Here is a 14931-nt window from a genome sequence, read left to right on the forward strand (position 1 = left end):
ACACAAACAACAAAAATCATCAAAATCTCGCAGGCTACCGGCCCTGACAACATTCACTCCCACAAAGCAACAAAAATCATGAAAAATCATCAAAAACTTGCAGGCTTCCAGCCCTGACAACATTTACTCCCGCAAAAACAACAGAAATAATCAAAAATATCAAAAACTCACAGGCTACCGGCCCAGACAACATTCACTCTCGCAGAAACAACAAAGATCATCAAAAACTCACAGGCTACCGGCCCTGACACCATTCACTCCCGCAAAGCAACAAAAATCATCAAAAACTCACAGGCTGCTGGCCCTGCCAACATTCACCTCCGCACAAACAACAACAATCATCAAAAACTTGCAGGCTTCCAGCCCTGACAACATTCACTCCCGCAAAGCAACAAAAATCATCAAAAACTCACAGGCTACTGGCCCTGACAACATTCACCTCCACAGAAACAGCAAAAATAATCAAAAAATATCAAAAACTAACAGGTTACCGGCCCTGACAACATTCACTCCCACACAAACAACAAAAATCATCAAAAACTCGCAGGCTACCGGCCCTGACAACATTCACTCCCACAAAGCAACAAAAATCATCAAAAATCATCAAAAATATCAAAACCTTGCAGGCTTCCAGCCCTGATAACATTTACTCCCACACAAACAACAAAGATAATCAAAAAATATCAAAAACGAACAGGCTACCGGCCCAGACAACATTCCCTCTCGCACAAACAACAAAAATCATCAAAAACTCGCAGGCTACCGGCCCTGACAACATTCACTCCCACACAAATAACAAAAATCATCAAAAACTCGCAGGCTACCGGCCCTGAAAACATTCACTCCCACAAAGCAACAAAAATCATCAAAAACTTGCAGGCTTCCAGCCCTGACAACATTTACTCCCGCACAAACAACAAAAATAATCAAAAAATATCAAAAACTCACAGGCTACTGGCCCAGACAACATTCATTCTCGCAGAAACAACAAAAATCATCAAACACTCTCAGGCTACCGGGCCTGACAACATTCACTCCTGCAAAAACAAAAAAAAAATATCAAAAACTCGCAGGCGACCGGCCCTGACAACATTCACTCCCGCAAAGCAACAACAATCATCAAAAACTTGCAGGCTACTGGCCCTGACAACATTTAATCCTGCACAAACAACAAAAATAATCAAGATTATCAAAAACTAACAGGCTACCGGCCCAGACAACATTCACTCTCGCATAAACAACAAAAATCATCAAAAACTCAGGCTACCGAGCCTGACAACATTCACTCCCGCACAAACAAAAAAAATATCAAAAACTTGCAAGCTACCGGCCCTGACAACCTTCACTCCCGCAAAAACAACAAAAATAATCAAAAATATCAAAAACTTGCAAGCTACCGGCCCTGACAACCTTCACTCCCGCAAAAACAACAAAAATAATCAAAAATATCAAAAACTCGCAGGCGACCGGCCCTGACACCATTCACTCCCGCAAAGCAACAAAAATCATCAAAAACTCACAGGCTGCTGGCCCTGCCAACATTCACCTCCGCACAAACAACAACAATCATCAAAAACTTGCAGGCTTCCAGCCCTGACAACATTCACTCCCGCAAAGCAACAAAATCATCAAAAACTCACAGGCTACCGGCCCTGACAACATTCACTCCCGCAAAGCAACAAAAATCATCAAAAACTCACAGGCTACTGGCCCTGACAACATTCACCTCCACAGAAACAACAAAAATAATCAAAAAATATCAAAAACTAACAGGCTACCGGCCCTGACAACATTCACTCCCACACAAACAACAAAAATCATCAAAAACTCGCAGGCTACCGGCCCTGACAACATTCACTCCCACACCAACAACAAAAATCATCAAAAACTCGCAGGCTACCGGCCCTGAAAACATTCACTCCCACAAAGCAACAAAAATCATCAAAAATCATCAAAAACATCAAAAACTTGCAGGCTTCCAGCCCTGACAACATTTACTCCCGCACAAACAACAAAAATAATCAAAAAATATCAAAAACTCACAGGCTACTGGCCCAGACAACATTCATTCTCGCAGAAACAACAAAAATCATCAAACACTCTCAGGCTACCGGGCCTGACAACATTCACTCCTGACAAAAAAAATATATATATATCAAAAACTCGCAGGCGACCGGCCCTGACAACATTCACTCCCGCAAAGCAACAACAATCATCAAAAACGCACAGGCTACCGGCCCTGACAACATTCACTCCCACACAAACAACAAAAATCATCAAAAACTCCCAGGCTACCGGCCCTGACAACATTCACATCGGCAGAAACAACAAAAATCATCAAAAACTCCCAGGCTACCGGCCCTGACAACATTCACTCCCGCACAAGCAACAAAAATCATCAAAAACTCGCAGGCTACCGGCCCTGACAACATTCACTCCCGCAAAGCAACAAAAATCATCAAAAACTTGCAGGCTACTGGCCCTGACAACATTTAATCCTGCACAAACAACAAAAATAATCAAGATTATCAAAAACTAACAGGCTACCGGCCCAGACAACATTCACTCTCGCATAAACAACAAAAATCATCAAAAACTCAGGCTACCGAGCCTGACAACATTCACTCCCGCACAAACAAAAAAAATATCAAAAACTTGCAAGCTACCGGCCCTGACAACCTCCACTCCCGCAAAAACAACAAAAATAATCAAAAATATCAAAAACTCGCAGGCGACCGGCCCTGACCACATTCACCCCTGCACAAACAACAAAAATCATCAAAACCATCAAACACTCACAGGATACCGGCCAGCCCTGACACCGTTCACGCCTGTACAAACAACAAAAGTCATCAAAAAAAAAACCTCGCAGGCCCAGACAACATTCACTCCCACACAAACAACAAAAACATCAATAACTCACAGGCTACCGACCCTGACAACATTCACTCTCGCACAGACAACAAAAATCATCAAAAACTCGCAGGCTACCGGCCCTGACAACATTCACTCCTGCAAAACAACAAAAATCATCTAAAACATCAAAAACTTGCAGGCTTCCAGCCCTGACAACATTTACTCCCGCACAAACAACAAAAACTGGAACGCCACTCAGTAGAGCGCACACTCCCGCCGTGGGTGGCCGCTGCTGAGCCCTATCTTCCAATGGTAAAAAAATCCTTCAAAAAATTCCAGGATCCGGAATAATATCCTGAGCTTCACCAAAAACTAATCAATTCTTCCTTATCCCAAGGGCAATCATCCCACCAACTTTTTTTTTTCTTTTTTTTTTTTCTTTTTTTTTGTATACTGAATCGAGGCTCGTGAAAGAGCTAACATTAACTTCACAAACAAATCGACCAGACAAACAAAATACACAAAAAGAGGGAGCGGAAGACAAGATGGGGAGAAAAGGGGAAGCACACACACACAACATCCGATAGCAGGGAGATGTGTGGAAGGGAGAGGGCCCGGGGGGAGGAGGCGTGGGAAGGGGGGGGGGCGGAGGGAGAAGTATAAAGCACAAGGACACCAAGGACTTCCAGGACAAAAGTTGGTATTTCAAAAAGTGGAATTGGGGTGAAATTAGCGGGGGTAGAAAAGATCAAGGTTTTGGATGGGGGAAGATAAGAGATGGTGGTGAACAGCTGTTTTAAAGACTTGGAGGGTGGAGTGGGATTGAAGAGAGTGAGGGAGTTTGTTCCAGAGGCGGGAGAAAAGAGGAATGAAGGAGTGAAGGTGAGCAGAGAGTCTTGATTTTGGCAGTTTAACCAAAAGAGGGTTGCAGGCAGATCTTGTGCGACCTGTAGGAATATTTGCGGGACAGAGCCCAGAGAGAGCTGGGGGGGCAAGGCCAGAGAGGAGTCGGTAGTACACGGAAAGACCACCAACCTGCCTGCGGTGAGTGAGTGAGAGGCCCTTGGAGTTAGCTTCATCGCGGGAGATTCCAATGATTCTGAATGCTTTGGTTTCAACAGCGTGAAGGCGAGCTAGGTGTGAGGCAGGAGCACCAGCCCAGAGGGGAGAGCAGTATTCCATTGAGCTGCGGATGAAAGCCTTGTATGTGGTGAGGAGCTCAGGTGTGCCAAGGAAGGACTTCGCACGACGGAGGATGCCCAGTCGGCGACTGGCTTTGGAGGCCAGATTTGAAATGTGGTTTTTCCAGGAAAGATCATGGCAGATAGTGAGACCCAAAAGCTTGAGTGCCAGAACTTCTTGGAGAGGATTATTCAGAAAGTGGATGGGAGGGTTGTCCAGTCGGTCTTTTCGGAGAGACATCGTAAGAGTGTGAGATTTGTCAGGATTGAAACACATGTTCCACTTGTTTGCCCAGTCTGTGATTTTGTCAAGGTCTGCAGAGAGTGAGGAGGCTGCAGACTGCCGATCTGAGGGATGAAGAATGGAGCGACAGAGAGTAGAGTCGTCAGCAAAGAGATAGAGAGGATTTTCAAGAGTCAGAGAGATCATTGATGAAGACCAGAAAAAGCACAGGGCCCAGAACACTGCCTTGGGGAACTCCAGCCTGAACAGGAAGAGGAGATGAGAGAAACCCATTCAGGGCCACACGTTGACTACGACTAGAGAGGAAGTCCGCCAGCCATGCGTGGAGATTTCCATGGATACCAAAAGAGGAGAGTTTGGTGAGCAGAGCGGGGAGCCAGACCGTATCGAAGGCACGTGATATGTCAAGGGAGACTGCTCTAATTTCCTGTTTGGCATTGAGGACCTCCATCCATTGTTGAGAAAGCAGAAGCAGCATGTCCAGAGTGGAGTGTCCAGGTCTGAAACCAAATTGATGATCAGAGATCAAGCCATTGAAGAAGAGGAAAGATTTCATATCTGAAGCAATGATGGATTCCATGACTTTGCTGATAATTGGGAGAAGGCTGATTGGTCTGTAGCTGCTGGGATCTGTTTTTGCACCTTTTTTGTGCAAAGCGGTGATGTTGGCAGATTTCCAAGCAGATGGAAGATGACCTTGAGCAAAAGAGAGGGTGAAGAGAACAGAGAGGGGGAGTGAAAGAGCGGAAGAACATGATTTTAGGACCCGTGGGCTGATGCCGTCAGGTCCAGTTGCAGAATCAGAGTCGAGGGTTGACAGAAACTTTTCCACCTTGTCAGGAGGAAAGGACACAGAGTCCAGGAGCAGCTGGGTACGACGGGTACAGAGAGGGATGGGTTTGGGACACAATATTTAGAGGCAAACGCAGAGTTGAGGCATTCAGCTTTTTCACGTGCGGAGTCAGCCGTGTGGCCATTTAAGGTGAGGGAGGGGATGGAGGGGGAACAAACACCAGAAACAGATTTCACCAGATGCCACCAGGATTTGGAAGAGGGAGACAGATAAGAGAGTTCGGTCCTGAGGACGGAGAGATATTGTTTCCTGGCTCTCCTGAGGGTGGACACACACTTGTTTCGGGCTTTGTGAAAGGAAATGAGATTTCCTTCCGTTGGATTTGCTTTCCAGGAGACGAAAGCAAGTTGTTTCAGGGCAACAGCCTCACCACAAGATTCCGTGTACCATGGATGGGAGGAAGGGTATGGCAACTGAAGACGAGAAGGGATAAATCTGTGCATGAGAGAGAGCAATTTACTTTGGAAGAATTCCCAGGATGAGTTGATGTCAGAGGCAGTAGAGATGGGAGATCAGTCCAGATGATTGATGGCTGCTTGAAGACCGTGCCAGTTGGCCTGAGTGAAATGCCAGACTCGTCGACGCTGAGGAGGCTCTCTGAAAATGGTCAGAGAGATGTCCACTTTAACAAGCACATGATCAGAAGAGCCGATTGGAGCAGAAGAAGAGCAGCAGACATTTTCAGGGAAGTTAGTCATAACCAAGTCCAGAAGAGAAGATTCTCCGTTGACTGAGATCCGGGTTGGGAAATTGACAGATTGTGTCAGTCCCAGTGAGTCACAGAAGTCCTTTGCTGAAGAGCCCTGGCTGGTGAGAGAGGTACCCACCCCTAGCCAACTGGCATGGTGACAGTTGAAATCACCACATATGAGGAAGAGAGAGTTGGGATGGGTAGATAGAAGTTGGTCCATATTATCAGACAGCGAGATGTAGATGGAGTCATCACTGTTTGGTGGACGGTACAACACGCATATGAACAAAAGGTGGGAGCGAAGGGGAAGCCGTAGCCAAAGGTATTCCTGGGGGTGAGGTGGAGAGAGGGCAGTGCAGGGCGAGTGAGGAAGAGAGTTTTTTATAAAAATAGCAACCCCACCTCCAGGACGAGGCTCAGGTCTATCATACCGGAGGAGGGAGTAACCTGAGAGAGATACCAAGGAATCAGAGACATCATGAAGGAGGAATGTTTCTGTTAAGCAGATCACGTCTGGTTTGTCAGAAGCAACCTGTATGGAGAGATCAGTTAAGTTTGAGCGAAGGCCCCGGATGTTTGAGGTCCATACTGTTAAGGAAGAGGAAGGGGGAGCATCGGATACAGAACAGGGGGGGGGAGTGGTAGGGCAGGATGTGGAAGAGGAGGAAGAGGTAGGGAGAGCTGTTGCAGGTGTGTCAGAGATTACAGAATAGCTTGGAGAAAGGGAAGAATGGGGCGGACAAAAGGTTTGATGGTGTTTGGGTGAGGCGCAGTGAGGTGTTATTTGAGGAGGGGGAAGAGTGAGGCAGAAGGTTGAGGAAGATGAAGGTGAAAGTTGGAAGGGGGAAGAAGCGGGGAGGACGCTTTGAGGAGGAGGGGTGAGACGGGAGTCTTGGAGGGGAGGAGTGAGGGAGAGTCTCGGAGGGGAGGGGTGTGGGGGGAGTTTAGGAGGGAAGGGGCAGCGGGGGAGATTTGAAAGGGATGGGTGTTTGGGAAGATTTGGGGGGGAGGGGCAAGGGGGAAGATTTGACAGAGATGGGTGAAGGGGAAGATTTGGAGGGGAGGGGTGTGATTGGATTTTGAAAAGTGTACGATTTATGGAAAACGAACATTTATTGCAAAATGAGTTTCTTGAGACATTCGAGTCAAAAATACGTTTGAGGACGCTGAAGGGTGGGTGGAGTTCTGGAGAGTTTAGGGAATGAATGAAAGATGCACTGTAAGAGATGGAATTTTTTTTTTGAATGAATAGAATTGGTGAGCAAGTCGAAAGCATCCTTTTATAGAAGAAGTAGAAAAAAGTGTTATAGAATATGACATAATAATAAAGTTCTTCAGGGGACAGATGAAACATGTATTAACAACTTGATCACGTGATCTCAAAGAACGAAAGAACAAATAACGAAGAACAAAAGAGCAAAAGAACGAAGAACGAAAGAACAAATAAGAACGCACAAGCGGATAAGAACAGGGAAGGAAAAAAAATTTTTGGTTTTTTTTGAGATTTTAAAACAAGGGAGTATGGGTGAAAAGACCGTGAAAAACAGAGACCGAAAGTAGTTGCAGCGCGATCGAAGAACCGCTGAGACAAAAAACAAAAGCCTCAAGCCAAGGTCTGAGGACACGGTAGCCGACTAGTACTACACTAGGCCTCAGAATACACGATACGAAAAAACCGACGATTCTGTACACAGGTATGAAAAACCAACACCGAGAAACCTATTAAAGTCACCCCTATAGGTACATGCACCGAAAGAAAGATAAAGATACGACAAAAACACAAATGTGAAAGATCACTTAGCTTCGAAATAGTGAGCGCATGGAACAGCTTCGAAAAGACGTGACCTCGCCGTGATCTCGCGAGATCTGATCTCCGATCTTTCTCCGAACTCCGATCTCCGAACTTTCATCCAAATCCGTTCAGAACTTTTCCAGATATCTTGTTCACAAACACACGAACACACACACGGACGGACACGATCAAATGCATTACTCCCTAGCGGGAGTAATAATCAAAATATATCAAAAACTCACAGGCTACCGGCCCAGACAACATTCACCCTCGCACAAACAACAAAAATCATCAAAAACTATCAAGCTCGCGGGTCTGCCAACATTCACTCCCGCACAAACAAAAAAAATATCAAAAACTCGCAGGCTACCGGCCCTGACAACATTCACCCCGGCACAAACAACAAAAATCATTAAAACCATCAAAAACTCGCAGGATACCAGCCGGCCCTGACACCGTTCACTCCCGTACAAACAACAAAAGCATCAAAAAAAAATTTTTTTTAACTCGCAGGCTTCTAAAGACAGGCTTCTTCTCGCAGGCTTCTTCGCAGGCCCAGACAACATTCACTCCCACACAAACAACAAAAGTAATCAAAAACTTGCAGGCTACCGACCCTGACAACATTCACTCCCGCACAAACAACAAAAAACATCAAAAACATCAAAAGCTCACGGGCAACCAGCCCTGACAACATCTCCAATTTACATTTAAAACACCTTGGAACACACGGCATATCAGCCCTCACAAACCACCTTTAGAGGCCATTTTTCCCCGCAAAGCGGGGGTTGGCCTTTTCGGGGACCGTGGTTGTTGTTGTTTTTTGGGTCCCCTTTTTGAAGCAATGTTTTACGGCCGGATGCCCTTCCTGCCGCCAACCCTTTTTGTCACCTTTTATGACAAGCAGGGAATTACCAGTGAACTGGTACTCAATTAGCCAACCTCGGAAGGATGACAGGCTGAGTCAACCCCCCTGGCATTAATTCAGCGATCGACCGGGATTCGAACCCAGGATCCTAGGATCCTAAGCTGGCACCCTAGCCACGAAGCCAACACCAGGGCTCTGGCCCTCAGCCCTCACAAATCAGCCCTCACAAATATAAGCAATTTATCCGACCAACACTGAAGAATTCCCCAAATTTTGAAACTAGGCAAAATCATAACCCTCCTTAAACTGAACAAAGATCCCATCAAAGCAGCCTCTGACAGACCTATCACATTACTTTACACACCCTCCAAAGTTACAGAACGCCTTCGACTTACACTCACAAACCCAACATGGATTCAGACTAAACCAGTCCACCACCACTCTCCTCACAAACATCACACAAAACACCATTGAAGGCTTCAATAGAAAACCACCAAAACACACTATTCTCACCATAATTTTAAGTCATTCATAATTTTTAACAGCAGGTCATCACGCGCACAATACTTTCCGAATGGAGTCGCTCAAGGTTCAGTCCTCTTCCCCACACTCTTTAATCTGTTCATGCACGACTTTCCACAAACACCCAAGAACATACAATTAGCCTCATATGCAGACGGATTATATAACCATCACATTGGGCACAAAACCAACATTGGGCACAAAACCCCACCCATCGATGACACAGAGAAACTACTCCCCAGGTCTGATGGTGTTCACCTTTCACGCTTTTGCTATGGATACCACCCACAACTTTTATACTACAAGCATAGACTCGACGACACCAATGACGACACCACTGACAACACCTGCAACCAATGCCAGGCCGCAAAGCACACAATAAAACATATCATAGAAGACTTCACAAACAAAACATATCACGGTCCTGGCTTCACGTAAGCATGAACACAACCTCTTGTATGTGAGGGATCTCTGGGTCCTAACTCTGTGCAGCTGGTCTGTTCAACCAGAACTGACTGGGGCAACACAACGACAACTACACTCGAAGACACTTGGTGTCAAGGAATGTCGAAGAACACCAGACCATTCTTTAGACCAAAACCAAAACCAAACAAATGTTTGTGTGTCGTTTGTGACCAAACCACTCCAAGAAGACCAGATCAAAACCCCAGTATGAGCAGCCATCAGGATCAAACCTACACGAGTGAGGACAATGCCACAATGATTGACCCACTGAGCCACTGTATATATGCTACCTAACACATTTTATTTATGCGATGTAAGAATGAATGACTGCTTTTCAGAATTAAAAGGTCATTCTGGACTGTTGGCTGTTATAGCACCATACATTTCTATAGAAACATACCTCCAAGTTGAAGGACCACAACACACAGCAGTGAAATCTTATGACCCGCAAATTTTACCGAGAGCTTTAAATGTAGATTCTTTCCCCAAAAGTTTGACGTCATCGTCACACAAGCGGTCTCGCTTGGTAGCCTCACCTCATGTGTTTCGCCTCTTGTTCAAGCCCCACTAGCATAACACTTATGGATTGCTTGTGTATGACAAAAATCCTCAATGTCTACACAATTCAGTTGCACCACCATGAGATCAGTGATGTCCTGTCTGAACCAAGTCAGGAGTGGGTGTTGTTTTTTATTAGATACTTCTGTGTGAATTATTATAATTATCTCCCATTCACCTCTACCCCCTTTATGCATTAGCAGGTTGTTCCATGCATTCTGCAATGTTTCCCATAATTAGGTTTCCTCTGCATGCAATGCAGAGAAAACCTATTGTTTCTGTGCAGATTATTCTTCTTATTCTTCCCCCACCCCTGTTTTGCACCTCCGAAACCTTTAAAATTAATGTTCTCTGCAACCGTTGGCCCAATTGATACGAAATTTTCACCAAAGGATAGGCTAGACCTCTACAATCTTTTTACTGCTAATTATGATGTCATAGGTCACATGGCATGGGCATCATTTTGGAAAGTTTGCCCCTCTATATCTCCGAAACAGCTCAATGGAAAAAATTGAATCATGGTTCATTCTTAAGAACTCTGCATTGGGACCAAAAAATATATTCATTTAGGACATCAAAAGTGTGACCCGATCATGCGTGCACAGAGGAGTGAGATAATTTTTTCAGCCTGTATACCTGTCTGGCAGCCAAACTAAATTGAAACTCATTGGAAACTAGACTAGGAGAGCAGTATTCCATCAATAAGGTGGTGCAAAAGACGCTGCATCAACGGCGGTAAACTTCCGGAAATTTGTCTCTACGGCCTTTAAAACCTTTATTTTATTTCAACGTAGTTATATACCTGAACACTGTAGAACATAAATCTCCTTATTGCCACTTTCAAAAACCTTTCATTTAGCAGTACCTGGACAAAATATTACGGCATTTTACATCATCTCGACCAATCAAACTAGCAGCTCACCAGCACCACACATGTCCTTTTTTCTCAAGAATGCATGGGGTAAGGTGGTCTATGAACTCTAGTATCAAAATGTGCTAATGATCTAACCTTTTACAGGTGTGTCAACAAGTTTTATGGAGGAATTCATAATTTTTACAAGCGGAATAAAAAAATCATTCATTACACATTCCTTGGATTATTTCTATTAGGTAAGTACAACTTTGAAAACATACATTTATGTTGAATATAATTAATTACCTTGAAGAATTAAACTGTTTAATGACTGATTTCTAGAAATGCTAATTTGCTAAAATGATGTTTCCTCAATTTTAGCTTTGTACCATATGACCTACATACAATATACACAACAGTGTTCATATTGCAATGTTTTATTTTCAAAAAATACTTTAAATGTTTAATATTATATCTTTTTTGTATACAACGTTGAGGCTCGTATAAGAGTCAGATAACTTGTAGAACATATCATAAAGGGAATGGGAAACAACAGGAGAGGGGAGAGGAAAGCACAGCAACAGTAGAGAACAGGAATATCAGGAGATCTGTGGAAGAGAAAGATCTGGGGCAGAGTATACAGGATAAATAACATGGACACTACAGGGAATTTGAAGGAGGTGGGTTTGGGGTAAATTAACGGGGGTAGAAAAGATCAAGGTTTTGGATGGGGGAAGATAAGAAATGGTAGTGAACAGCTGTTTTAAAGACCTGGAGGGAGGAGTGGGATTGAAGAGAGTGAGGGAGTTTGTTCCAGAGGCCGGAGTAAAGAGGAATGAAAGTGTGAAGGTGAGCAGAGTCTTGATTTTGGCAATTTCACCAGAAGAGGGTTGCTGGCATATATTGTGTGTCCTGCATGAATATTTGGGGGACAGAGCAGAGACAGAGTAGGGGGAGCATTCCCGAAAAGGAGTCGGTAAAAGAGAGAAAGACCACCTACCTGCCTGCGGTGAGAGAGAGAAAGGCCCTCAGAATCAGCTTCATCGCAGGAGATTCCAATGATTCTGAATGATTTGGTTTCTACAACGTGAAGCCGAGCTAGGTGTGAGGCAGGAGCACCAGCTCAGAGGGGAGAGCAATATTCCATCAAGCTGCGGATGAAAGCTTTGTATGTGGTGAGTACCTCCATTGTGCAAAGGAAGGAGTTCACATGACGGAGGATGCCCAGTCGGCGTGTGGCTTTAGAGGCCAGCTTGGAAATGTGGCTATCCCAGGAAAGATCATGGCAGATAGCGAGACCCAAAAGCCTGAGTGACAGAACTTATTCGAGAGGATGGTTGAGAAAGAAGATGGGAGCGTTTTCCAGACTGTCTTTTCGGAAAGCCAAAGTGAGAGTGTGAGATTTGTCAGGATTGAAAGACATGTTCCACTTGTTTGACCAGTCTGTGATTTTGTCCAGGTCTGCAGAGAGTGAGGAGGCTGCAGACTGCCGATCTGAGGGAAGAGGAATGGAGCGGCAGAGAGTGGAGTCATCAGCAAAGAGATAGAGAGGATTTTCAAGAGAGTCAGAGAGATCATTGCTGAAGACCAGAAAAAGCACGGGGCCCAGAACACAGTCTTGAGGAATTCCTGACTGGGCAGGAAGAGGAAATGAAATAATTCCATTGAGAGCCACACATTCACTATGAAAGAAGAGGAAATCCGTGAGCTATGTGTGGAGGTTTCCATGGATACCATAAAAGGAGAGTTTGGTGAGCAGGGTGGAGTGCCAGACCATATCAAAGGCACGAGATATGTCAAGGGAGACAGCTCTGATTTCCTGTCTGGCATTGAGGACCTCCATCCATTGTTGAGACAGCAGAAGCAGCATGTGCAGAGTAGAGTGACCTGGTCTGAATCCAAATTGATGATCAGAGATCAAGCCATTGGAGAAGAGGAAGGATTTAATGTCAGAAGTGATGCTGGATTCCATAACCTTGCTGATTATTGGGAGCAGGCTGATTGGTCTGTAGTTGAAAGGCTCTGTTTTGGCACCATTTTTGTGTAAAGCAGTAATGTTGACCGATTTCAAAGCAGGTCGCAGATGACCTGGAGCAAATGAGAGGGTGAAGAGAACAGAGAGACGGTGTGATAGAGCGAAGAGCAGACTTTTATGAAACGTGGGCTGATGCTGTCTGGTCCAGTTGAATAAATTAATCGGAGTTGAGGTTTGACAGCCACTTCTCCATCATACAGATACAATGTATTGCATTTCAGACACAATACAGGTGATTAATGTATTGGAAGTACTGCACAATAAAGCCTGTATATTAAAATAATTAAGAAGGAATGCTTTACTAGGGGGTGGGGGGGTAAAGCGCCGTTCAGGCCAACCTGTATAAACAAATATGAACACCTGTGTGATGGGTAAATGCACATGGTAGAGGAATATGGTGCAGGTTGGTTCACACAATACAACACCATGGTGCCGCTCAAGAAGGAGATGAGTGTAAAAGCAAAGCCAACTGAAATTTCATTCCAATGTGAGAGGATTGTGATAAATATCTCAGAAATATTGTACATTCCTTCATCATGTGAGCCAACAGTATTTTTTACTTCGCAAAAAAAAATTTTTGGACAAGTATGTTGATCACTCCAGTTTGTGTGTTTGTGTGTTTGTCTGTGTGTTTGTGTGTGCGTTTGTATGTCCGCTCACTCATAATTGCCTACAGGTCACAATTTCAAACTGATCTTCACGAAACTTCATCAAATGGTAGAGTTGGTGGTCCGACAGAATCCTATTTATTTTTGAGGTAAAAAGGTCAAAAGGTCAACATAGGCCAAAGGTCAACCACTTTTCTCGGATTTCTAAAATCCCCCATTTTCATCCGATTGACTTGAAATTTGAATAGGATTTGCATATCAGCTAACTGAATTCAACCACCAACTATTTTTGAGATCAACATAGGCCAAAGGTCAATGACCTTTTAAAATTTCTAAAAGCCCCCATTTTCATCGGATTGACTTGAAATTTGAATAGGATTTTCATGTCAGCTAACTGAATTCAACCACCAACTATTTTTGAGGTCAAGATAGGCCAAAAGGTCAACATAGGCCAAAGGTCAACAACCTTTTCAAATTTCTAGAATCCTCAATTTTCATCTGATTGACTTGAAATTTGAATAGGATTTTCATATCAGCTAACTGAATTCAACCACCAACTATTTTTGTAGTCAACATAGGCCAAAAGGTCAACATAGGCCAAATTTCTAAAATTGTCAATTTTCATCCGATTAACTTAAAATTTGAAGACGACGTGCATATCAGGTCACTGAATTCAACCACTAATTATTTTTGAGGTCAAAAGGATGCTCTACTAAGTGCCATTCTACTTCGTTCTGTTTTGCCAAGTGTCGCTCTATGAGTGATTTTTTTTTTTCACCAATGTGCAATGACGTTGTACTGTATTAATTATACATACTAGGGCATGCCCGTACTATATCTATATCTAAAATTATATCCCCCCCTCTATTTACATGAAATGGTTTGGTCCATGAAATGTTTTGGTCCATTCGCAACGCCAAAGCGAACGGCGAACGCTTTACATGAAATGGTTTGGTCCATGAAATGTTTTGGTCCATTCGCAACGCCAAAGCGAACGGCGAACGGCTTGCGAGTACAGTGACAATCCCCCCCTCTATTTACATGGAATGGTTTTAATTAGTTTTAAAACATAGTTTAACGCCAACATAGCGGCAACATAGTTTGCCAACGTGAAATAAATGAATACGCTCTCAAATGTGCCGTCCGAGGCAGAGTGTGTTCGCCACGTTCGGCACACGCGATAGCTCGCTGTTCTCTGATTGGTTGAATCGTTTTTTGGACATAGCTCGGTAAGTACTTGTCCGATTAATATGAAACCTTGAAAAGGCACATCCTCGGGTCCCCAGCAATATACCTGGCAAGTTTAAAGTATATCGGACCCGTGGTTGTCGAGAAACAGCGGTCACAAACAAACATACACACACACAGAGATTGCTGGAATTATAGATAGATTATATAATTGATA

At 44.1% G+C, this 14931-nt stretch overlaps 1 protein-coding gene across 1 annotated transcript in view; it reads left to right on the forward strand.

The window, feature by feature from the left end:
• SLC28A3 (solute carrier family 28 member 3) overlaps nucleotides 1-14931 on the forward strand; it is a 106760-nt gene that overhangs the window by 25131 nt on the left and 66698 nt on the right. Inside the window, exon 5 of the mRNA XM_068107642.2 lies at nucleotides 11049-11140. Within this exon, the coding sequence (XP_067963743.2) occupies nucleotides 11049-11140 (92 nt within the window). The remainder of the gene's footprint in view (nucleotides 1-11048; nucleotides 11141-14931) is intronic.

Source organism: Myxine glutinosa, chromosome 2 (genome assembly GCF_964187855.1).
Source record: "Myxine glutinosa chromosome 2, kmMyxGlut1.1, whole genome shotgun sequence".
In the NCBI taxonomy this organism is placed as follows: Eukaryota; Metazoa; Chordata; class Myxini; order Myxiniformes; family Myxinidae; genus Myxine; species Myxine glutinosa.